Source organism: Schistocerca nitens, chromosome 1 (genome assembly GCF_023898315.1).
Source record: "Schistocerca nitens isolate TAMUIC-IGC-003100 chromosome 1, iqSchNite1.1, whole genome shotgun sequence".
NCBI classification, from domain to species: domain Eukaryota; kingdom Metazoa; phylum Arthropoda; class Insecta; order Orthoptera; family Acrididae; genus Schistocerca; species Schistocerca nitens.
In genome coordinates, this window is record NC_064614.1 from 106,178,168 (window position 1) to 106,205,157 (window position 26,990).

Sequence of the window (26,990 nt, forward strand, 5' to 3'; positions counted from 1 at the left end):
ATGCGGCCCGCCACGAATTCCTTTCCTGTGCTAACGTCTTCATCTCAGAGTAGCACTTGCAACCTACGTCCTCAATTATTTGCTTGAGGACGTAGGTTGCAAGTGCTACTCTGAGATGAAGACGTTAGCACAGGAAAGGAATTCGTGGCGAGCCGCATCAAACCAGTCAGTAGACTGATGACAAAATAAATAAATAAATAAATAAATAAATCAAATATTTACCAAAAATTGTGAAAAAAATATAAAATAAAAATATCGGCGCTCGATATTGCCATTCCGATATCGATCGGAACCGCGCGACTGCTACGGTCGCAGGTTCGAATCCTGCCTCGGGCATGGATGTATGTGATGTCGCCGGCCGCGGTGGTCTAGCGGTTCTGGCGCTGCAGTCCGGAACCGCGGGACTGCTACGGTCGCAGGTTCGAATCCTGCCTCGGGCATGGGTGTGTGTGATGTCCTTAGGTTAGTTAGGTTTAAGTAGTTCTAAGTTCTAGGGGACTTATGACCTAAGATGTTGAGTCCCATAGTGCTCAGAGCCATTTGAACCATTTTTTTGTGTGATGTCCTTAGGTTAGTTAGAAGTAGTTCTAAGTTCTAGGGGGCTGATGACCATAGATGTTAAGTCTGATAGTGCTCAGAGCCATTTGAACCATTTTGAACCTCAGATGTTAAGTCTCATAGTGCTCAGAGCCATTTGAACCATTTTGAAGTGCCAGTTGTGTTGACAGTTCGAGCGGCGCGGTCTATTGGCCGACGAATTTCTAGCAGCTCTGAATGGAATGCCGTGAAGTGTTTCCATCAGTTCAGAAATCGAGCTGAACTCACGAGGGCTTTAGGCAGGGAAGTGCAGTAGGTGGTATAGCACTTAGCAGCCCCATCACTCAAACAAATCAGTAACAGCTTGCAGCACTGTACGTGCTTCAGCATTGTCCTGTATAATGATGGTCAGGTCCTACAGAAAGTGTCATCACTTCTGTCTCTTAAGCTCGTCGTAGGTTGTGTTCCAAAAATGAACGTCTAGCTACGATTCTTGACACGTGACACGTACGTAAGCATCCTGTCTGGTCACCTGCATCCATTCATGTCCCTTGTGCATTGCTGTGGACTTGGGTAACTTCAGCAGGACAATGCGACACCCCACACGTCCAGTATTGCTACAGAGTGGCTCCAGGAACTCTCTTCTGAGTTTAAACACTTCCACTGGCCACCAAGCTCCCAAGGCGTGAATACTATTGAGCATATCTGGGATGTCTTGCAACGTGCTGTTAAGAATAGATCTCCACCCCCTCGTTTTCTTACGGATTTATGGACAGGCCTGGAGGATTCATGGTGTCAGTGTCCTCGAGCACTACTTCAGACACTAGTCGAGTCCATGCACTTCTCCGTGCTTGCGGGGGCCCTACACGATATGAGGCAGGTGTATCAGTTTCTTTGGCTCTTGAGTGTTTGAGATGAATGCCTGGTTGCTTTCTCAAATAAGCCACGGTCGATTTACTTCCCCATACGTGTCCAATTAGATTGCGAGCTCTCTGTTTGTAGTGGTGGCGACAGTACTTTCAGTGCGAAACTTCATTCGTTACAGGTAATGACGACTCACGCTATTACTACCGGTTGTATCGGTAGAGTGCCAAGGTGCGCGCGCGAGGTGGAAAACAGTAGAGAGAGAGAAAGAGAGAGAGAAAGCTGTTGTCCTGGCGGAGGATGGGCGCAGTTCACTTTCGGTACCGCTCATTACGCTACGCTATGCGGCGCCACTTCCGAAGCCGCAGGTTGCGAGTGTTACAGAGCGAGCGCGAGGCGTGGCGGGGCGCAGGTGGCCTGCAATCCGTGCACTAATTGCCGCTTCGGGCTGCACCTGCGCCCAACCTGAAGGAGAAAAAGTGGTCTCGCTTAGTCTCTCTCTGCTGGCGGCAGACCATTGGGCTGTGGCGCTCGAAGGGGTAGACAGGTGTGGGCCGGGGCAGGAACGACTCGGCAGGTAGGCCCGAACACCCACAGCTGCTCAACACACGCACGCTGCACACCCCGTCCAACCTTCCGGCGAGAGCCGAAGTAAAACTCTGCAGACACTAAATCTAGGGAAATGGCAGCGGTACAGACACTAGAGCAGATGTACACTACTGGACATTAAAATTGCTACACCAAGAACAAATGCAGATGATAAACGGGTATTCATTGGTCAAATATATTATACTAGAACTGACATGTGATTACATTTTCACGCAATTTGGGTGCATAGATCCTGAGAAATCAGTACCTGGAACAACCACCTCTGGCCGTAATAACGGCCCTGATACGCCTGGGCATTGAGTCGAAAGAGCTTGGATGGCGTGTACAGGTACAGCTGCCCATGCAGCTTCAACACGATACCACAGTTCATCAACAGTAATGACTGGCGTATTGTGACGAGCAAGTTGCTCGGCCACCATTGATCAGACGTTTTCAATTGGTTAGAGATCTGGAGAATGTGCTGGCCAGGGCAGCAGTCGAACATTTTCTGTATCCACAAAGGCCTGTACAGGACCCGCAACATGCGGTCGTGCATTATCGTGCTGAAATGTAGACTTTCACAGGGATCGAATGAAGGGTAGAGCCACGGGTCGTAGCACATCTGAAATGTAACGTCCACTCTTCAAAGTGCCGTCAGTGCGAACAAGAGGTGACAGAGACGTGTAACCAATGCCACCCCATATCATCACGCCGGGTGATACGCCAGTATGGCGATGACGAATACACGATTCCAATGTGCGTTCACCGCGATGTCGCCAAACACGGATGCGACCATCATGATGCTGTAAACAGAACCTGGATTCATACGAAAAAAATGACGTTTTGCCATTCGTGCACCCAGGTTCGTCGTTGAGTACACCATCGCAGGCGCTCCTGTCTGTGACGCAGCGTCAAGGGTAACCGCAGCCATGGTCTCCGAGCTGACAGTCCATGCTGCTGCAAACGTCGTCCAACTGTTCGTGCAGATGGTTGTTGTCTTGCAAACGTCCCCATCTGTTGACTCAGGGATCGAGACGTGTCTGCACGATCCGTTACAGCCATGAGGATAAGATGCCTGTCATCTCGATTGCTAGTGATACGAGGCCGTTGGGATCCAGCACGGCGTTCCGTATTACCCTACTGAACCCACCGATACCATATTCTGCTAACAGTCATTGGATCTCGACCAACGCGAGCAGAAATGTCGCGATACGATAAACCGCAATCGCGATAGGCTACAATCCGACCTTTATCAAAGTCGGCAACGTGATGGTACCCATTTCTCCTTACACGACGCATCACAACAACGTTTCACCAGGCAAAGGCGGTCAACTGCTGTTTGTGTATGATAAATCGTTTGGAAACTTTTCTCAAGTCAGCACGTTGTAGGTGTCGCCACCGGCGCCCACCTTCTGTGAATGCTCTGAAAAGCTAATCATTTGCATATGACAGCATCTTCTTCCTGTCGGTTAAATTTCGCGTCAGTAGCACGTCATCTTCGTGGTGTAGCTACACTCCTGGAAATGGAAAAAAGAACACATTGACACCGGTGTGTCAGACCCACCATACTTGCTCCGGACACTGCGAGAGGGCTGTACAAGCAATGATCACACGCACGGCACAGCGGACACACCAGGAACCGCGGTGTTGGCCGTCGAATGGCGCTAGCTGTGCAGCATTTGTGCACCGCCGCCGTCAGTGTCAGCCAGTTTGCCGTGGCATACGGAGCTCCATCGCAGTCTTTAACACTGGTAGCATGCCGCGACAGCGTGGACGTGAACCGTATGTGCAGTTGACGGACTTTGAGCGAGGGCGTATAGTGGGCATGCGGGAGGCCGGGTGGACGTACCGCCGAATTGCTCAACACGTGGGGCGTGAGGTCTCCACAGTACATCGATGTTGTCGCCAGTGGTCGGCGGAAGGTGCACGTGCCCGTCGACCTGGGACCGGACCGCAGCGACGCACGGATGCACGCCAAGACCGTAGGATCCTACGCAGTGCCGTAGGGGACCGCACCGCCACTTCCCAGCAAATTAGGGACACTGTTGCTCCTGGGGTATCGGCGAGGACCATTCGCAACCGTCTCCATGAAGCTGGGCTACGGTCCCGCACACCGTTAGGCCGTCTTCCGCTCACGCCCCAACATCGTGCAGCTCGCCTCCAGTGGTGTCGCGACAGGCGTGAATGGAGGGACGAATGGAGACGTGTCGTCTTCAGCGATGAGAGTCGCTTCTGCCTTGGTGCCAATGATGGTCGTATGCGTGTTTGGCGCCGTGCAGGTGAGCGCCACAATCAGGACTGCATACGACCGAGGCACACAGGGCCAACACCCGGCATCATGGTGTGGGGAGCGATCTCCTACACTGGCCGTACACCACTGGTGATCGTCGAGGGGACACTGAATAGTGCACGGTACATCCAAACCGTCATCGAACCCATCGTTCTACCATTCCTAGACCGGCAAGGGAACTTGCTGTTCCAACAGGACAATGCACGTCTGCATGTATCCCGTGCCACCCAACGTGCTCTAGAAGGTGTAAGTCAACTACCCTGGCCAGCAAGATCTCCGGATCTGTCCCCCATTGAGCATGTTTGGGACTGGATGAAGCGTCGTCTCACGCGGTCTGCACGTCCAGCACGAACGCTGGTCCAACTGAGGCGCCAGGTGGAAATGGCATGGCAAGCCGTTCCACAGGACTACATCCAGCATCTCTACGATCGTCTCCATGGGAGAATAGCAGCCTGCATTGCTGCGAAAGGTGGATATACACTGTACTAGTGCCGACATTGTGCATGCTCTGTTGCCTGTGTCTATGTGCCTGTGGTTCTGTCAGTGTGATCATGTGATGTATCTGATCCCAGGAATGTGCCAATAAAGTTTCCCCTTCCTGGGACAATGAATTCACGGTGTTCTTATTTCAATTTCCAGGAGTGTATTTTAATGGCCAGTAGTGTAATTCATCGACGAAAGTAATGACTTACAAAACACTTGTTCGACCGTTTCATGAGAATTGCTCTTCATTTTGGGACTCCTACCAGTTGGATTAACAGAAGCCTCGGAGAATAGCGGCACGTTTCGTCTCGAGATTGTTTACTCGGCGCGGAAACGTTACGGGGATGCTCAACAGACTGCAGTGGGAGACGCTACAAGACAGGCGTTGTGCGTCACGGAGAGGAAATTCCGAGAGCGTACGTTCCGGGAAGAGCCGGCTACACAGTACTGTCTCCGACATACGTCTCGCGAGATGACAACAACAATGGGTCAGCGAAGGGGGAAGAGATAGTGCTACGTGGAGTACGCGCCGCCACATACCGTAAAGTAGCTTGCGCAGTATAGACGTAGATGTAAATAAATTAAAAAAAAACATTCAAATATTCATTTTACTGTAGTTTTTGTTTTTAACGACGTGCTAACGGAAGATTTAATTCAATGCCAACTGAAGATGGGCGCAAGACCGACACGCGCATGTACACTCCTGGAAATTGAAATAAGAGCACCGTGAATTCATTGTCCCAGGAAGGGGAAACTTTATTGACACATTCCTGGGGTCAGATACATCACATGATCACACTGACAGAACCACAGGCACATAGACACAGGCAACAGAGCATGCACAATGTCGGCACTAGTACAGTGTATATCCACCTTTCGCAGCAATGCAGGCTGCTATTCTCCCATGGAGACGATCGTAGAGATGCTGGATGTAGTCCTGTGGAACGGCTTGCCATGCCATTTCCACCTGGCGCCTCAGTTGGACCAGCGTTCGTGCTGGACGTGCAGACCGCGTGAGACGACGCTTCATCCAGTCCCAAACATGCTCAATGGGGGACAGATCCGGAGATCTTGCTGGCCAGGGTAGTTGACTTACACCTTCTAGAGCACGTTGGGTGGCACGGGATACATGCGGACGTGCATTGTCCTGTTGGAACAGCAAGTTCCCTTGCCGGTCTAGGAATGGTAGAACGATGGGTTCGATGACGGTTTGGATGTACCGTGCACTATTCAGTGTCCCCTCGACGATCACCAGTGGTGTACGGCCAGTGTAGGAGATCGCTCCCCACACCATGATGCCGGGTGTTGGCCCTGTGTGCCTCGGTCGTATGCAGTCCTGATTGTGGCGCTCACCTGCACGGCGCCAAACACGCATACGACCATCATTGGCACCAAGGCAGAAGCGACTCTCATCGCTGAAGACGACACGTCTCCATTCGTCCCTCCAATCACGCCTGTCGCGACACCACTGGAGGCGGGCTGCACGATGTTGGGGCGTGAGCGGAAGACGGCCTAACGGTGTGCGGGACCGTAGCCCAGCTTCATGGAGACGGTTGCGAATGGTCCTCGCCGATACCCCAGGAGCAACAGTGTCCCTAATTTGCTGGGAAGTGGCGGTGCGGTCCCCTACGGCACTGCGTAGGATCCTACGGTCTTGGCGTGCATCCGTGCGTCGCTGCGGTCCGGTCCCAGGTCGACGGGCACGTGCACCTTCCGCCGACCACTGGCGACAACATCGATGTACTGTGGAGACCTCACGCCCCACGTGTTGAGCAATTCGGCGGTACGTCCACCTGGCCTCCCGCATGCCCACTATACGCCCTCGCTCAAAGTCCGTCAACTGCACATACGTTTCACGTCCACGCTGTCGCGGCATGCTACCAGTGTTAAATACTGCGATGGAGCTCCGTATGCCACGGCAAACTGGCTGACACTGACGGCGGCGGTGCACAAATGCTGCGCAGCTAGCGCCATTCGACGGCCAACACCGCGGTTCCTGGTGTGTCCGCTGTGCCGTGCGTGTGATCATTGCTTGCACAGCCCTCTCGCAGTGTCCGGAGCAAGTATGGTGGGTCTGACACACCGGTGTCAATGTGTTCTTTTTTCCATTTCCAGGAGTGTATATATAAAACGTGGTTGGTTGCTGTATTTTCTAAGGGAGGTAATATCTACATCAACATGTACATGGATACTCTGCAAATCACATTTAAGTGCCTGGCAGGGGGTTCATCGAACCACCTTCTCTATTATTCCAATCTTGTGTAGCGCGCGGAAAGAATGACACCTATATGTTTTCGTTCGAGCTCTCATTTCTCTTATTTTATCTTGGTGATCGTTCCTCCCTATGTAAGACGGTGTCAACAAAATATTTTCGCATTCGGAGGAGAAAGTTGGTGATTGGAATTTCGTGAGAAGATTCCGTCGCAACGAAAAACGCCTTTCTTTTAATGATGACAGCCCATATTCTGTATCATTTCAGTGACGCTCTCTCCCATATTTCGCGATAATACAAAAGGTGCTGCCCTTCTTTGAACTTTTTCGATGCACTCCGTCAGTCCTATGTGGTAAGGATCCCACACCGCGCAGCAGTATTCTAAAAGAGGACGGACAAGCGTAGTGTAGGCAGTCTCCTTAGTAGGCCTGTTACATTTTCTAAGTGTCCTGCCAATAAAACGAAGTCTTTGGTTAGCCTTCCCCACAACATTTTCTACGTGTTCCTTCACATTTACGTTGGTCGTAACTGTAATACCTACGTATTTAGTTGAAATAAATCAGACTGATTTATTGTGCAACCGAAGTTTAACGAGTTCCTTCACTCATATGGGTGACCTCAAACTTTTCGTTATGTAGGGTCAACTGCCACTTTTCGCACCATTTACATATTTTTTTCGAAACCGTTTTGCAGTTTGTTTTGATCTCCTGATGACTTTATTAGTCGATAAACGACAGCGTCATCTGCAAACAACCGAAGACGGCTGCTCAGATTGTTTCCAAAATCGTATATATATATATATATATATATATATATATATATATATATGTATATATATATATATATATATATATATATATATATATATATACGGAACAGCAAAAGGCCTATAACACTACCTTGGGGAACCCCAGAAATCAATTCTGTTTTACTAGATGACTTTCCGTCAATTACTACGAACTGTGACCTCTCTGAGAGGAAATTGTAAATCCAGTCACATAACTGAGGCGATATTCCATAAGCACGCAATTTCACTACGTGCCGCTTGTGTGGTACAGTGTCAAAAGCCTTCTGGAAATCCAGAAATACGGAATCGATCTGAAATCACTTGTCAATAGCACTCAGCACTTCATGTGAATAAAGAGCTAGTTGTGTTTCACAGGAACGATGTTTTCTAAACCCATGTTGACTGTGCATCAATAGACCGTTTCCTTCGAGGTAATTCATAATGTTCGGACACAATATATGTTGTAAAATCCTGCTGCATATCGACGTTAACGATATGGGCCTGTAATTTAGTGGATTACTACTACTACTTTTCTTGAATATTGGTGTAACCTGTGCAACTTTCCAGTCTCTGGGTACGAATCTTTCGTCGAGCGAACGGTTGTGTATGATTGTTAAGTATGGAGCTAATGAATCAGCATACTCGGAAAGGAACCTAATTAGTATACAGTCTGGAGCAGAAGACTTGCTTTTATTAAATGATTTCAGTTGCTTCACTACTCCGAGGATATTTACTTCTACGTTACTCATACTGGCAGCTGTTCTCGATTCGAATTCTGGAATATTTACTTCGTCTTCTTTTGTGAAGGCATTTCAGAAGGCTGTGTTTGGTAACTATGCTTTGGTAGCACTGTCTTCGATAGTTTCTCCATTGCTATCGCTTAGAGAAAGCATTGATTGTTTCTTGCCGCTAACATACTTCACATACGACCAGAATCTCTTTGGATTTTCTGTCAGGTTTCGAGACATAGTTTCGTCGTGGAAACTGTTATAGAGTTTTCGCATTGAACTTCACCATAAATTTCGAGCTTCTGTAAAGGATCGCCAATCTTGGGGATTTTGCGTCTGTTTAAACTTGGCATGTTTGTTTCATTGTTTCTGCAACAGTGTTCTAAAATTAAAAAGGAAAATTGTGATACACTTAAGGGTTCATTCTACACCATTCAATGCTTGAAGCTTCGAAAATACAGTATCTTACAAGTTACTTTGCCTTAGAAAGCGCATTTTAAGTACACTGAAATACATACAATCGTCTGCTAGTCAGACTAACGTGTCTCTGAGGAGGCCACAGTTCATCGCGGTGCCAAGAGCAGTATCGTCATTTGCGAAAGGAATGCGCCTCATTGTTTCTGCATAAGTGCATTTTATGCGTGAGGCGTTCGCAGCACTTGCAGAGAGCATATTAAGTGTGAGAAGCGTGAACTCGGCGCTACGGAAAGCTCGCTGGCGAACCTCCAGCCGTGTACGATCCGTTCAGCGCTGTTCCTTGCCAGGAATTCATTCTCCTGCGCACGAGAATCGTGGAAACTAAGCATACTTTATGTCGGCGCTGTAAGGATAACTTCGGATATGCGAGCTGATTGTCAAGAGTACGCGCTACTTGTGGGTTCTGACAGATTATAATGATAGTTTGAGCTACTGTGACTCCATGAAGTTCAGCTGCCATGATGCTAATGCTTGTCTGTGTTTGTATACAGAAAAATTCTTTCAAAATTACGTGATAAAAATTGCCCAGGCGGACTCAAAACCTGTCTTGTAAACGACATGTATCTGAAGATGAGGGAGTAAAGTCGAAACGCTTCGAAGCAAGGACGACAGTTATGGGTAATGACTGTCAAAGAATAGTATCCCTACCCGTTCATTCTTATAGGTTGTAGTAGTAGTTTGTAAATACGCCATTTTGTAATTTGGCTTTACGTGGGTGTGGAAAGCACGTCTACCGTCGTGTTATATATCTGTTTTTCTACAATGAAGAAAAATTCTATAAAAACGCTGTTATGAAAGTTCGCCATGAAGCTATCGAACCAGATATTGTAAACGACATCTACCTGAAGATGAGAGATGAAAGTCGAAACGATGCAATGTAAATATGGTTAGTGATCAGAGTGATTTTTTTTACTCTGCCTTTGCGCTAATATGAAACTTCCTGGCAGATTAAAACTGTGTGCCGGATCGGGATTCGAACCTCGGACCTTTGCCTTTCGATCACAAGCCTCCTGTCATCAGCATTACTTCCGCTAGTGCCCAGTCTCTGACCTTTCCAGCCTTCACCTGCTACATACCTTGCGTGACTAGCACTCGCAGCAGTAAAAAAACGATTCAAATGGTTCTGAGGACTATGGGACTCAACATCTGAGGTCATCAGTTCCCTAGAACTTAGAACTACTTAAACCTAACTAACCTAAGGACATCACACACATCTATACCCGAGGCAGGATTCAAACCTGCGACCGTGGCTGTCGCGCAGTTCCGGACTGAAGCGCCTAGAACTGCTCGGTCACCGCCGCCGGCTCGCGGCAGTAAGGCAATTGTCCCAAAGAGGAGGAGGAGATTAATGTTTAACGTTCCGTCGACACCGAGATCATTAGAGACGGAGCAGAAGCTCGGATTTGGAAAGGTTGGGGAAGGAAATCGGCCGCACCCTTTCAAAGGAACCATCCCGGCATTTGCTTGAAGCGATTTAGGGCAATCACCGAAAACCTAAATCAGGATTACCGGACGCAAGTTTGGACCGCCTTCCTGAATGCGAATCCAGTGTGCTAACTCCTGCGCCACCCCGCTCGGTAAAGGTCCCAAGTTCGGATCCCAGCCGCGTGGTGTACCACGCCTTGCCACGGTTCGCACGGATCCCCCCGTCGGCGGTTCGAGTCCTCCCTCGGGCATTGGTGTGTGTGTGTTGTCCTTAGCTGTACGTAGTTTAAGTCAGATTACGAAGTGCGAAAGCCTAGGGACCGATGACCTCATCGGTTTGGTCCCATAGGAACTTACCACAAAGTTCCATAAAATATTCGGATCCCAGTCCCGTACACAGTTTTAATTTGCCAGGAAGTTTGCATGGTTTGTGGCTTCCAGACTGTGTAGAACACACTCCTTATGATATTACTGTGTGTGTGTGTGTGTGTGTGTGTGTATGTGTGTGTCGGTTCGCCGAACTATGAAAAACCCCATGTCCTGGAGAATCGCCACAGTAATGTAGCGTAGACCGACATTAACGCAGAGGTCTCGTTGATTACATGTACCTTCAGGTAAGTGGTTGAAGCTCAAAACGCGATGTACAGTAGTAATAAAACTAAATCTTAACCAGCAGTGATGATAACGCGCAACGCTTCCAGTCACAAATTTCCATTTTTATTGTGTTACACAGCGCGTTTGGGCCGATGGGTCCATTGTCAGCTGCAGTTTGCTTCCTACATTATTCTGTTACTCTTGAGTCGTATGAACTTAGAGATGTATGAGATAACGAGTTATGTTTTTTTAAATTCGTGAGTCACAGAAAAGTAAACGAAATGAGAAAGAGCGAGAATTTTGACAGAGAAGATAATTGTTGCCATTTTTAATTTGGTTTTTGTGTTACAATAATGATTGAGAAAGCACGATTGTCAGTACCGATCATGGGCCACCAGTGTCTCTTAAAATCCTAGAATGCTACAAGCATCCTTTAACCTGAATTTCATACCTAGTGAATTAGAAGAGTATCATAATTGGTTACTGATAGCTACAACCCTCTTTATATTGCTGCCGTTATACATTTTAAAATTGCCTGTAGCCATTCTAAACAGGTGCAAAAAATGAATGTTAATTTCACTCACCTTGGTAGTTATTATTCCAGAAGTTGTGTTCGAATTGAATATCACTGAAATGACGTAGCTTCAGAGTCTTTTACTCTAAGCAATTTACAGTATAATTTCCGTTCAAAAACAGCTTTATGTAAACGAAGGATACGCCTTTTTCAAACTTTTTAACGATTCATACTGAGTTTCTTTAAATACTGTTGGAGATTATGCACCGACAGTAATTTTGCAGTCGTGTTCAATCCGAAGACTTGTTTGATGCAGCTCTCCTTCCTATTGTATGCTCTGCAAGCCTCTCCAGTTCTGAATAACTACTGCAACCTCGATTAATTTGGACCTGCTTACCGTAGTCAATGTTTGATCAGCCCCTCTATTATCGAACTGGCCATTCCTTGATGCCTCAGAATGGGTTCTATGAAGCGATCCCTTCTTTTATTTGAGTTGTGCTATAAATTTCTTTTCTCCTCAGTTCGATTCAATACCTCTCGCTTACTTATCTGATCTTTTCGTGTAATCTTCAACGTTCTCCTGCACCACTACATTTGCAAAACCTCTGTACCCTTAACGTCCAAACTATTTATCTTCCACGTTCCACTTTTACAGCGCTACATTTCAGACAAATTCCCTCAGAAAAAGATTCCTAATATTTACTCTTTTTCAAAAACGCCTTTCCTACTATTGCCACTGTGTATTTCATGTCCTCTGTACTTTGGCCATCGGCAGTTGTTAGACAGCTCAAATAATAAAACTCATTTACTACTTTCACCGTCTCACTTCCTTATCTAATCCTCCCGGTATCGCCAGATTTAATTCGACTGCATTCAGTTGCCTTTGTTTGACTTTGGTTGATGTTCATCTTACAGCCGTAATTATGTCGTTCAAATTCCCGTCCGGCCACCCGGTTTAAGGTTTTGCATGATTTCTCTAAATCGTTTAAGAAACATCTGGCGATGGTTCCTCTGACGAGAACACGGCTGATTTCTTTCCCCAATCATAGCTTGTGCTTCGCTTCTAATGACCACGTCGCTGACTGGCGTTAAACCCTAATCTTCCTTCCTTCTTTTGGTATTACCTACAAAAAGGCAAAGACAAGCAATTTGTTCCGAGTTCTGATGAACGTTTCCATTAATAAGTTTCATTAGTTTTTTATTGGACTGCAAGGAAACACTTACGCGCTGTTAACTTTTGAGAGCTTGATGACCTCGAGCATCGTTAATACCATCTGCTCATTAGCAAAAACCCGTTCCCGCGGCATTCGTCCCGCGTGTAAACAATCTCCGCTAAAACTACCAAGTTGAAGTAATCGGTGTAAATAATTTTTTAACCCATTGCATTAAATTACTTTATAACGCCATTTGGATAGATATATTGAGATTTTTCCTCGAATAATTTTAATCAGTACGACGACAGTTACACAGACGATACGAATGCAAATAAGAGCAAAATCAGGTATTAGTGTCCCGTTGACGAGGTTATCGACAGTGAAGGAGCGCTAGGACTGGCTTGAGGAATGATGAAGGGTACTCGGTCGTGTCCTTTACAAAGGAACCAGCCAAATATTCACCTTAAGCGATTTATGAAAACACCAAAATACCTAAATTCGGATCGACGTATGGAGTTTTCAACAACCGTACTACCAAATACGAGTCACAGAATTAGCACTCAGCAAAATCGCCGGTAAGAATCCAAAACCGTAGAGTTGAAAAGAACAATTACGCTACATCTGTTATCGACAGTGTGTTAAAAAAATGTCAGCAGACAACAGTGAAATATTAACTTCCCGATCCGATTACCTTCTGGATATTTCTAATGTTGCACTTTTATACAGGGTGGTCGGAAATTCCCGTCACAGACTTCTATGACTTGTAGAGGGGAGTGAGTACATCGTATTTTGAATAGGAACCCACGTCCGGAAACGTCATCCAACGAGACTACAGAGTTTCAAAGTTATAGGCGCGGGCGGCTGTAAATGTACGTATACACGGGGTGATTCCGTGATGATGTTACAGGCTTTCTAGGATGATGGAGAACGATAAATGTATTAATTTGAAGTACGGATACCTGTACCCGAAACGAACGAGTCGAAAGTTTAAACGAAAACCATTCTGATACCTCTGACTGTTGAATACATGTACCGGTTCTTGTGTTGCGAAGAGTGTAGGGCTGGTAACTTTCAGAGGTGGTAGTATTTCAGCCCTCCTAGGAATGTAACTAGAGTTACCAACCGTCTGAGTTCTTCCGGACATTCCCAGCTTTTCGATGCTTTTTTAAATGTCCGGCCAGCATTTTTGTTTTTTAGAAAATCTTCAGCTTCTTAGTAAAAATGTAGCGTTTCGTTATCTAACGAATTTCAGTGCAGTGCAATTGGACTGAATTTTAAGTCGCACACACACTTAACTACAAATTTTTCGCGAGGTTCCCAACAAGTGGTATAACTGTTTGGAGAAATGTTGCCTTCTTACTTAGTCGACATATACAATACCTACATTCGAGATATTGTAGTTTGTCTAGCTGTGACTCAATGTTTACACCCTCTGAAAAAAGTAGGTAATTAATCATTGCAAACTGCAGGTTTCGTATGTTATCGGTTTAGAAATGCTGATTCACTGCGAATTTGAGTGCAGTGCTGTCGCTCACATCGTACTAATTAAGCCGCGTGGTCTAGGCTCACATCGTACTAATTAAGCCGCGTGGTCTGGGCGCCTTGACACGGTTCGCGCGGCTGCGCCCGTCGGAGGTTCGAGCCCTCCCTCGGACAAGGGTGTGTGTGTTGTCCTTAGCATAAGTTTAAGTTAGATTAAGTAGTGTGTAAATCTAGGGACCGACGACCTCAACAGTTTGGTCCCATAGGAACTTACCACTACTACCACTAATTAGAAGAATGTCATATTATTTTCTGCTCATATTGAGATAAGATCATGTTTATGACCCCACTGTCTGAGGTGTAAATAATTTATTACTTCTAAAATAAATTGTCAGGCTTTTCTTTTTTTTAAAAAAAAAACAATGTCAATGCCACTGCCGTGCTTTTGATAATTTCGAGTTGCTAAACCTAGATGTAGCTTTTACATAACGATAATAATTTTTTCTACATGGTATATAAATCGTTGCATGCTCTTTGCCAGAGATAGTTTTCTGTCACAGTTATACCTCTGACTTTGCGCAGGGTCCTAAATTGGGTTTAAAAATCGAATTTTGTGACCTTTGTGCACGATGAATTCAAAGGGTGTTTACATCATAACGAGTGCAGGGAAGCCCGGCGCCGAGATAAACAATCTTCTTCCTGGTAAGCGACTCATGTAGAAATGCAGTAATCAGCTTCAGGTACCAACGCCGCCACTGTGGCATAGCTTGTCACCCGCTGACATCGTGACTTCAGACGCGCCGCGAGCATAACACAGTGAATTCCCGTTTTACACAGTGAATTCCCGTTTCCTTATGCTTTGCCATGCCGACCGTGTTCTCCTGATCGACAGCCAGCAAGTTACTGTAACGGCGCACTGCTCCGCGGTATTCAACAGGTGTCTGGTGTCCGCGTGCGTACAGTGGCACAACACAAGCGCACGTAGCAAAGGTAGGAAGAGGCACGCGTAATTAACGGAACAGCCAACTGCGGCTTGCGTGTGCAATCCCTCCGGTGGTCGTAAATCTGTACAAGGGCGCAGATGTGGGGAGCGCAGAGAGCGGAGGAAGTGTGCCACAGGTGGGACACACTGACAGTGGCACCTTGCTGTTCCCGGGGCAGGTGGGCGACACGTGCGAGGAAGCAGCATGGAGAGGACGCTTCCCTTGCACGTGCCCCGGCTGGCCTGTCTTTTGTTCGGCAGATGCGCGGCGCCACGTTGTGGTGGTCCTGTTTCACGGCCGCGCCTCCCTCCTCCTCTTCGGGGCGCTGTAAAAACTCACCGGGCGAGTGCTATATCACGGGACGAGTCCGGTGTTACGGCGCAAAGTTATTCTCCACACGGCTGAATTACAGCCGAGAGGAAAAGTCGTTACGGGTAAGGGAGATGAACTGACATAAAAGGAGAACGAGGTTACTGTTACTTACAAAGGTGACCGCTCCCTTTCACGTTCCCGCAAACATCTTCATCTACAACTACATCCATACTCTGCCAAGCCACCTGACGGTGTGTGGCGGAGGGTACTTTGAGTACCTTTATCGGTTCTCCCTTCTATTCCAGTCTCGTATTGTTCGTGGAAAGAAAGATTGTCGGTATGTCTCTGTGTGGACTCTAATCTCTCTGATTTTATCCTCGTGGTCTCTTCGCGAGATAGACGTACGAGGGAGCAATATACTGCTTGACTCCTCGGTGAAGATATGTTCTCGAAACTTCAACAAAAGCCCGTACCGAGCTACTGAGCGTCTCTCCTGCAGAGTCTTCCACTGGAGTTTATCTATCATCTCCGTAACGCTTTCGCAATCACTAAATAATCCTGTAACGAAGCGCGCTGTTTTCCATTGGATCTTCTCTATCTCTTCTATCAACCCTATCTGGTATGGATCCCACACTGGTAACCAATATTCAAGCAGTGGGCGAACAAGTGTACTGTAACCTACTTCCTTTGTTTTCGGATTGCATTTCCTTAGGATTCTTCCAATGAATCTCAGTCTGGCATCTGCTTTACCAACGATCAACTTTGTATGGTCATTCCATTTTAAATCACTCCTAGTGCCTACTCCCAGATAATTTATGGAATTAACTGCTTCCAGATGCTGACCTGCTATATTGCAGCTAAATGATAAAGGATCTTTCTTTCTATGTATTCGCAGCACATTACACTTGTCTACATTGAGATTCAATTGCCATTCCCTGCACCATGCGTCAATTCGTTGCTGATCCTCCTGCATTTCAGTACAATTTTCCATTGTTACAACCTCTCGATATACTACAGCATCACCCGCAAAAAGCCTCAGTGAACTTCCGATGTTATCCACAAGGTGCCCCCGTAGGTTTCTCGTTGAAGCAGCATCTGAAAATGTGTGTGAGATATGCTATGCAGATGGGGCACGACTTTCTGCTCCTCCCTCCTTTTATTACGCCCTATAGATGCTCGGACGCCATGCACTCTGCCTAACCTTTCGAATCCGCTTACCCTCCCCCACCCACATCCTCTGCTAACTTACGAAGTTTTCCGCCCTCCTATTCCATCTTCATCATCTCCGAATATCGACACCACCCAACCTTTAGTTTCCTCCCTGCTCACTGCTGCTGGTACTTCACCACGCCTCTCCCACCTCCACATTCTCCAAATCCTTTCCCAACGAAATGTTTATCGGCTTCCATTACCTGATCACGAAATCTGCCCCGATATATACCCATCCTACCAGATCTATGAACCCATAACACCTCCCTCGGTCAGAGTTCCCTTCCTCTCAACTCCTCATTCACATACTAGGCTTTGGTCCAGAATGGCATCCTTCACTCTCCCGAATTCCTCACCTATCCATCCGCACGGACAGACCCCATCTGCTACATCCCCATGATATCCCTCTTCCTGGCAATCTAGACTCACTCATCACTTCACATTGGCTTTTTAATTCTTTTAACTTCTGCTCCTGTCCCTCTGTCTTTAATCTTTCAGTGAAACATTCTGTTGTCGTTTCAGCTGCGTCATCCTTTTAACTAATCAACTAACTAGCTTTTTATATTTTAAATTATATAACTGAACCTGTGTCTTTTTATTATATCAAACATTCATTTTGTCAGCTGCCAGTCCAATTATATACTGTATTTTAAACTTTTTTGCCTTCATACGGCTGAAGAGGGGTGACTTGTATCCGCTGACAGCTCACCGCCCCCACCGTCGCAGAGTCGTCTGAGCCTCTGGTTTACACCTTCCACTCTGCTCCAAACCAGAGGACCGCGATCAATCCTTTGTACCATGCTACAAATAGACAGCTTAGCCAGCACCCCGCGTGCGTTGCTAGTTGCCTTCCCCAAATCAGCCATCCGCCGAAAGGAGCCGAGGATGGCCTCAGAACCCAGGCGGCAGGCGTCATTCGTGCCGACATGTGCCACCACATGCAGCCGGCTACACCCAGTGCACTCGATAGCCGCCGGCAGGGCCTCCTCCACGTCACTGATGAGACCTCCCGGCAAACATACCGAATGCACACTGGAATTCTTTTACGCCTTGCCTGCTATCTCCCTGAGGGGCTCCATCACCCGCATAACACTGGAGCTCCCAATGACTAGCATACCCACCCTCTGTACCCGTCCGGACTGGGCAGGAAATTAGACCGCTGGCCCAACAGGAGGGGAATCCCGTGCTGGCTCATACTTATCATCAACACTGGGTAGCGCCTCCTACCTGTTGCCAAGATGTAGGGAGCCAGCCGCACGGCCTGCTCCCTCTTTCGCCTTCCGCCCAGTGACACGCGAACCCACCACTGTCTGCCACCCACTCTGGGGTGAGGACGGACCGGTCAGATGTTGTGTATCAGAAGCCGTAGTGACGTCCGGGACACCAGGGGATTCCAGTGACACCAAAAGTGTCGCAGGTCTCGTCACTGGCGCCCAGACGTCACCGCAACTTCGAGCATTAGCTAGAAGCTTGTCGACGGTAGCTAACACAGCTTCCAGCAGCCAACTCTCCTTGTGTCCGCACACAACAAGCACAGTCCCTAGCCATATCATACTGTGTATAAAATAGATATAAGGTCTCAAATGGTGCTACTGAGTTTGAAATGTATACAAAATATACCAAAGGAGAATAAAGTAACACTAAAAATTGCTATTGTACTCTGAAACCGCAAGCTATTAAACAGAAATAAATTTCTCTACAGAAGTTGATGTATTACAGATACATGTTATTAGAAATCCTGTTTACCGAAAAGTTACTTCACGAGATAAATATTCGAACTAGAATGCACTGAACTAAACTGTATACTGTCTACTAGCACAAAATTAAACTTTATTGGCGTGACGGAGTTTCTGGCGACGGGAAAATTTACACTAGGCAGCCGCTCTACGCAAGGATATTCACAAGAGCTAAGCAAAAACATAAACTACCATTAATTTTCTAACCACTAGTCCACACAGTAAAATACACACGTGTAGTTCACTTCTCTGCAGAAGCACGAAAAAAAAAAAAAAAGACTAAATTACCACACAAGTGCTTCTCTCGGCACGCCGGCTGCCGCTACACAGTAAGTCCCATTTTTCAAATGTTCTAACACACAATTCAACAAAAACCAACGTTTTGATTTCACAGAATGGGCATATGATTAGTGAAACTGAACAGTTCAAATTTCTTGGTGTTCAGATAGATAGTAAACTGTCGTGGAAAGCCCACGTTCAGGATCTTATTCAAAGACTTAATGCTCACATTTGCTACTGTTCGAAAGGTATCTGACGTAAGTGATGGTTCGATACGAAAAGTAGTCCACTTTGCTCATTTTCATTCGCTTATGACGTATGGTATCATATTTTGGGGTACCTCTTCCCATTTTCAAAGGATATTTTTGGCTCAGAAACGGGTGGTTCGGGCAAGAAGTGGTGTAAGTTGGCGAACGTGTAGTCGACCCCTGTTTACTAGTCTGTTATTCTGACATTAGCCTCTCAATACATATGTTATCTGCTGTTTTAAGTTAACAGTATCTGGTTATTCCCAAGAATTAACAGCTTTTTTTATGGGACTTAACTGCTAAGGTCGTCAGTCCCTAAGCTTACACACTACGTACCCTAAATTATCCTAAGGACAAACACACATACCCATGCCCGAGGGAGGACTCGAACCTCCGCCGGGACCAGCCGCACAGTCCATGCCTGCACCGTCTTAGACCGCTCGGCGAATTAGCAGCTTTCACTCAGTTAATACCAGGCAGAAATCCAATTTGCATTTGGATAGGAGTTCCTTGACTCTTATGCAGAAAGGTGTGCAGTATACTGCTGCATCCATTTTCAGTAAGCTACCACAAGAATTGAAAAATTTTAGCAACAGTCCACGCGCTTTCAAACCGAAGCTGAAGAATTTCCTCATGGGTCACTCCATCTATTCTATCGAGGAGTTCCATGAAAAATTCAAATGGTTTAAATGGCTCTGAACACTATGGGACTTAACATCTGAGGTCATCAGTCCCTAGACTTAGAACTACTTAAACCTAACTGGCTTAAGGACATCACACACATCCATTCCCGAGGCGGGATTCGAACCTGATACCGTAGCAGCAGCGCGGTTGCGGACTGAAGCGCCTAGAACCGCTCGGCCACAACGGCCGCCTCCATGAAAAATTAAGTCTGTTTGTGTTCATAAACATTTTATTTTATACTACTAGCCATTAAAAATGCTACACCACGAAAATGACGTGCTACAGACGCGAAATTTAACCGACGGGAAGGAGATGCTGTGATATGCAAATGATTAGCTTTTCAGAGCATTCGCACAAGGTTGGCGCCGGTGGCGACACCTACAACGTGCAGACATGAGGAAAGTTTCCAACCGATTTCTCATACACAAACAGCGGTTGACGGCGTTGCCTGGTGAAACGTTGCGTTGTTGTGATGCCTCGTGTAAGGAGGAGAAATGCGTACCATCACGTTTCCGACTTTGATAAAGGTGGGATTGTAGCCTATCGCGATTGCGATTTATCGTATCGCGACATTGCTGCTCGCGTTGGTCGAGATCCAATGACTGTTGGCAGAATATGGAATAGGTGGGTTTAGGAGGGTAAGACGGATCACCGTGCTGGATCCCAACGGCCTCGTATCACTAGCAGTCGAGATCACCGGCATCTTATCCGCATGGCTGTAACGGATCGTGCAGCCACGTCTCGATCCCTGAGTCAACAGATGGGGACGTTTGCAAGACAAAAACCATCTGCACGAACAGTTCAACGACGTTTGCAGCAGCATGGACTATCAGCTCGGAGACCATAGCTGCGGTTACCCTTGACGCTGCATCACAGACAGGAACGCCTGCGGTGGTGTACTCAACGACGAACCTGGATGCACGAATGGCAAAACGTCATTTTTTCGGATGAATCCAGGTTCTGTTTACAGCATCATGATGGTCGCATCCGTGTTTGGCGACATCGCGGTGTACGCACATTGGAAGTGTGTATTCGTCATCGCCATACTGGCGTATCACCCGGAGTGATGGTATGGGGTGCCATTGGTTACACGTCTCGGTCACCTCTTGTTCGCATTGACGGCACTTTGAACAGTGGGCGTTACATTTCAGATGTGTTACGACCCGTGGCTCTACCCTTCATTCGATCCCTGCGAATCCCTACATTTCAGCAGGATAATGCACGACCGCATGTTGCGGGTCCTGTACGGGCCTTTCTGTATACAGAAAATGTTCGACTGCTGCCCTGGCCAGCACATTCTCCAGGTCTCTCACCAATGGTGGCCGAGCAACTGGCTCGTCACGATATGCCAGTCACTAGTATTGATGAACCGTGGTATCGTGTTGAAGCTGCATGGGCAGCTGTACCTGTACACGCCATCCAAGCTCTGTTTGACTCAATGCCCAGGCATATCAAGGCCGTTATTAGGCCTGAGGTACTGATTCCTCAGGATCTATGCACCCAAATTGTGTCAAAATGTAATCACATGTCAGTTCTAGTATAATATCTTTGTGCAATAAATACTCGTTTATCATCTGCATTTCTTCTGGGTGTAGCAGTTTTAACGGCTAGTAATGTATCTGTTATTACTTTTATGTTCGTTCCATGACCTTGGAGACTTACTTCCAAGAACGTAACACCAGTGTACGCGTGCTACGGCTTCTGGCCAGTCATCGCGTTTGTGTTTCTTTACAGCAGGTTTATCCTTACGATGAACAGCGTATAACGTTTCACGCACCGCATTCGACCTCTGCCCCCGGCAGCCCTCGCCACCGCCTGCCTTCGCACCACGCTCGCCAGGATCGCCGCCCTATGCGCCACACACCTGTCTGGCTAATTGCAGGTGGAGTGCACACTGCACACTGCGCTCTGTCGCTCGCCCACAGCCAGACTGGAAGGGGCGCCCACAGTTCGTATGACTCACCGCCACTAGCGAGCAACCGCCGCGCCGGAAGCCTTCCCTCGTCTTGTAGGAAGTCGGGCGCCTGCAGCGGACAGCGGGAACCGTTGCTCCGGGTCTCTCGCAGGTAAATCACCTGCTGTGCGTCACCATTCGGTTTCCCCAGGTCTGTGGAATAATGCGGCGGTGCGGCGCTGGTTCCTACACAGGGAAGAAGCGTCGGTTTCTTTGGGCCACAAACTGATACAGTGCTGCGTACTTGTAACTAACTGTGTGTGTGGTAGGAGTCTGTGTGGCAGTGATGGCTGCGACGCGGGTTACTCTTAAGTGCAAGGGAGGACAAGACTGTTCGCGCTCCTGGAACCCAGTGCAACGAATCCGAAGGTTTGTCACGAACATATTTCATATTCTCCGCAGCAGCGACGTCATGCCGGTATTTTCATCTTCATTTAAAATTGGAATTTGTAATCTTGGTCACATTTTAATTTGTTCTAACAGATAACCGGTTCCGGCTGAACTGTAATAGATACGAGAAATATCATATTTCAAAACCGCCAAGAGCTTCTCATAAAGCAACTGTTTATATACTACGGTTTCTAACTTCTGGTCATCCTTAGGTATCGGTGTCGTAAAATTATTTATAATACTCTATATGGCGAAGTTCGTACTGTGGTGTAAAATAGAATAAATAAAAGGCATCCAGCGACACTATCGTCAATAGTAGGTTCGTTTAAGCAGCTGCCAGACGGCTACTTTCAAACGCTAGGAAAACAGGCTTTAGTGCGCATCCGCAGCTACGATGACGTAGAGATCCTTGTTTGATCTTCGTACTGCTGAAACGCTTCTTGTCCCATTTCTGGTTATGCTCCCGCGCATAATGATTTGCTTACCTTACTATTAACAATGAAGTGTAAAAGTGAAATAGCCAAACGCGGGATCTGCAATAGCTTCGAAAAGATTGAGAAACTCCACAAACAAAACACAAGTCACGTGACATGCGCGAATCTGGAAGCTTGGTAGCGGCAGAAAAAGTTTTCCGGTTAGACTCTGGCTGCTTGCTCTCACTGCTTATACATCAAACTGCCACACTCCAAGTAGACAGAAACGGGAAGCGGCGCTGCTTATACACGATTTCATCTCTGCGCATGCGCATCAATCTGAGTGGCAGCTGCTTAAACGAACCAAGTAAAATCACAGTTAGTTTCCATGTTTTGTGTGTGGCCGTACTCCACATACGTCAGTATGAGTAATTGAAACTCTTTGACGATTTGAGTATGACTCTGAATACTCTGAATACATACAAAGTCTGTGCTAGATGGAGCTACAGAGGGTGAAAACTATAGGGGAATGCAGAGGTTGGATTACATTAAACAAATAATTGAGTGATACTCTGAGATGAGGTGGTTAGCGCAGTAGAGGAAATAAAGAAATGTCAGAATTTCTGAAACGTGAAGGAGCGTTGACAATATTTAATAACAACAATGGCATCGCCAAGATTTGTAATACTTTTATTAGTCAATTATGTTGTTAACGTGTTCATTGTTGATGCCTGTATAAGCTTACATTTTTCTGTTCATATTTAATATGTTCACATTCCACACAGCCTGATTTTTAAAACTTTTTATTTTCGTCTTATGCAGGGAGAGTTAGCATGACAGGCCAGCCAAAATATTCATAGAACTAGAAAATATATACGGGCTCCGTTTTCGTTTAATTATAGCGGAAAATGTTGCAAATTTTTTATGTAAGCAAGTAATTTTAAACTTTTATACCTGCCGAATTATGACTTCGACTTTTTTTCTGTGGATGGAGCTTTCGAAGAGGACAGGGCAGCAAATCACTAACCACTGTCCCTTCGTCAGGAGAGGATGTCCCACAAAAAGTACTGCAGCCAAATGTAAGCAAACACGTAACTTAGGTTCGTTTCGTGTGTCGTTGTGATTCACATCCTGTGGTCAAAATGTTGACCCTGAACACTGACAGTGCTCTACAGCGAATCTGCACAGACAATACGACAAATGGCGAAAATATTATTATTCAGTTATTTGGTACATATTCCATTTGGCGACTCACAGATCACAGTTCAAAGACTGTCTCAGCCCATAAAAATCTAGACTTTGCTGACAGACTGATCTCTAGGTTAATCCCAGATCTCTGTTGGATATTTTGGTGAATATCGTGTACATCAACTATGAGAAATGCAAATCTGCCCGGAACTCAGTAACCTTTCTTCTTCTGTCTGAAATTCTAGAATATTGATGAGCTTCGAACTGAGGAAAATGGTGGCCTGGAGTGTTGGTACCTCCGAAGAACTGCCAAATTTTAATATCATTTTATCTTCATTCACTCATCACAAATACTTCTATAACCAATCTTGATATTACTTTTAGTTTCAGTTATTCTCTGCGTTTATTTACCTAAACCGTTTTGACAGTGTTATCATTTAGTCCCCTTTCTTGTGAATGGTCTTTCATGTTTTTCCTTGGTATGTCTAAGAAAATATTTCCTGACCAACATCTGGCGCTGTTGCTTCCATTAACTCCATTTCACTGAAACTCAAGAATGCTTACTGAGAAGTTGTGTACCGCATTCAGCATGGTTGTGTGTGTAGTATACAACTTTTATTAGCCTTTGTTTTTTGGTATTTACAACTCTGCCTTCCGCTAAACACGGTATTTTTCTTCTTCTCTATTCTTTACTCTAACATGTTTCAGTGACCATGCGTCATCTTTAGTGGGTTTCGTTTTATTCTGTAAAATATTATGCAAACTTTTGGTTGTTCCCTGTAAGGCTGAAACAGAGTCTAATAACTTTGACACGTGCATTTTATTTTGCTGCGATTCCTCACACAGAACTGTATTCATTTTAAAAATGGTATTGTACAAGTTCGCCTGATTGCATGTATTCTGTGGCTTGTCAGCATGTCCGTCGACAGACAAACTGACTAATAACGAAAAGCGTAGAATTAGGCAAACCAGTACAGTTTCATTCTCAGAATCGGTGCATTTTCAGGAGAGGAATCGCAACAAATACAACGTAAATGTTATACTTACATAGCAAACCAAAATTTTGTATACTATTTTACAGAAATAAAATCAGAGCCACTGAAAATGAGACATAGATGTCGAAATATGTTTGGGTAACGAATAACAAACAACAGGAAAAAAACATTGTTTTGCAGAAGCATAAATCTTAAAAACAGAATTTATTTCACAAACATGTGCTTCCAACTACAAAAGATGGTAGTGAAACACTCTTAACGGCAGATATCTCGATCGCGTTTAATGGATAAATAATAGTTAACAGGTTCGACTCTAATAATGAATCATCATGAGAACCAGAATCTTTTCGCTTTAGTGGCCTAGTTGAGCGCGTGATAACACATTGAGGTGTTACTTTCGTAACAAGATAATGTTTGTGATGATAATTCAGTATAGTTAAAACAAGTTTTCATAATCGACGAAATGCTATCAAAATATTTTTGAATTAAAGAGTGTTGTTTTCTAACACATCGCGCGCTGAAGTATTGTACAATGTCAGATTCATTGACATGACTGTCACATCCATACACTTGTGCTGAGCAATGCGTCGTGACGTTCTGTGTGAACAACTGCCATTTGAAAGCACGTGCATTCGTTTGACGTCAGATGTGAACCCATCTTTCTTTACTTTATTACATTATCAGTTTCTGTGGGGTTGGGGGTCAGTACACAGTTTATAGAAAGCTGATTAGCAAATGTATAAACAATAAACAAAGAATTAATAAAAAAACAGAAAAGTAGAGTGTACAGTATAAATATCACGTCACAGAGAAAAGTTCTTGTGAGGAACTCCTGTACAGAATAGAAAGAGTGTACCACAAGGAACACTTTCAACTTGGATTCCAATACTTGTTGTTTATCAGTCAGTTTTATTTCTGTTTTTATGGAAGCTTATTGGAAAGGAAATCTTCTGAATAATGCACGTTTTCCTGTAAAATGCTTACGGAAGTGTTATCCAAGGGCATACTGTTTTTTCCGCCTAGTGTTCACTGAATAAATCATGCAGTTTCTTGTGAATGAGTCAGTATCGCCAACAACAGATACCGTGACGGAATATCTGTATAGGGTCGGCAGAGTAAGAAATCTGAGACACCTGAAAACCTGAACAACAGCCTACACGAAGTTCGCGAACTGACTCCGCACATAAGTTTGACTGTCCTTTTCTGGCCTAGTAATATTCCAGGTGAGCGCAGAGTCGCCCCAAAATATAACACCATACGAGTTAATAGAGTGAAAGTAAACAAGCCTTCGTGTTTCAGTGTTAGAGAGAGTGGTTAAAATGGCTCTGAGCACTATGGGACTTGACATCTGAGGTCATCAGACCCCTAGAACTTAGAACGACTTAAACCTAACTAACCTAAGGACATCACACACATCCATGCCAGAGGCAGGATTCGAACCTGCGACCCGAGCGGTCGCGCGGTTCCAGACTGAAGCGCCTAGAACCGCTCGGCCACACCGGCCGACGAGAGAGAGTGGAAAACTCGTTCGTACAGTGGAGATTTCAACATTCAGTTTCTCGCACAAGGCACTGAACGTGACACTTCTCAGAAAGCGTCCCATCTCCACCAGTGCTAAGTTCAGTGACTGACCAACTTCGGACAATACGAGTTCCATATCGGAAAATCTGTGTATTGCGTTTATTACGGTTAAGTGTTAATTTGTTCTCTGAAACCCACATGCTAAAAAAAAATAGGGTGGAACCCCTCCACGCCCCCACAGGCATGATGGCCAACACAAAAGTTCTAGTTCCAACTCTGCATATATATTTCACTACATCTACATCTACGTGGATACTCTGCAAATCACATCTGGCAGAGGGTTCGTCGAACCGCCTTCACAATTCTCTGTTATTCCAATCTCGTATAGCGCGCGGAAGGAACGAACACCTATATCTTTCCGTACAAGCTCTAATTTCCCTTATTTTATCATGGTGATCGTTTCTCCCTATGTAGGTCGGTGTCAACAAAATATTTTCGCATTCAGAGGAGAAAGTTGGTGATTGGAATTTCGTGAGAAGGTTGCTCTGCAACGAAAAACGCCTTTCTTTTAATGATGTCCAACACAAATCCGGGATCATTTCAGTGACACTCTCTCCCCTATTTCGCGATAATACAAAACGTGCTGCCGTTATTTGAACTTTTTCGATATACTACGTCAATCCAATCCGGTAAGGATCCCACACCGCCGGCCGCGGTGGCCGAGAGGTTCTAGGCGCTACAGTCTGGAACCGCGCGACCGCTACGGTCGCAGGTTCGAATCCTGTCTCGGGCATGGATGTGTGTGATGCCCTTAGGTTAGTTAGGTTTAAGTAGCTCTAAGTCTAGGGGACTGATGACCTCAGATGTTAAGTCCCATAGTGCTTAGAGCCATTTGAACTTTTGAAACAGTTGACAATGCAATAATAGATTTTAAATTCAGCGT

General features: G+C 45.9%; 1 protein-coding gene across 2 annotated transcripts in view; it reads left to right on the forward strand.

Annotated features, from left to right (window-relative positions):
• Positions 1 to 26,990, forward strand: part of LOC126241918 (uncharacterized) — a 453,558-nt gene that overhangs the window by 147,708 nt on the left and 278,860 nt on the right. The window contains exon 1 of one of the 2 annotated variants that reach the window (XM_049948046.1): positions 21,816 to 21,909. The exons of the other annotated variant lie outside the window; for it this stretch is intronic. Coding sequence (XP_049804003.1) covers positions 21,827 to 21,909 — 83 coding nt within the window. The 5' untranslated portion in view covers positions 21,816 to 21,826. Of the gene's footprint in view, positions 1 to 21,815; positions 21,910 to 26,990 lie in introns of those variants that run through there. 2 annotated transcript variants of the gene reach the window in all.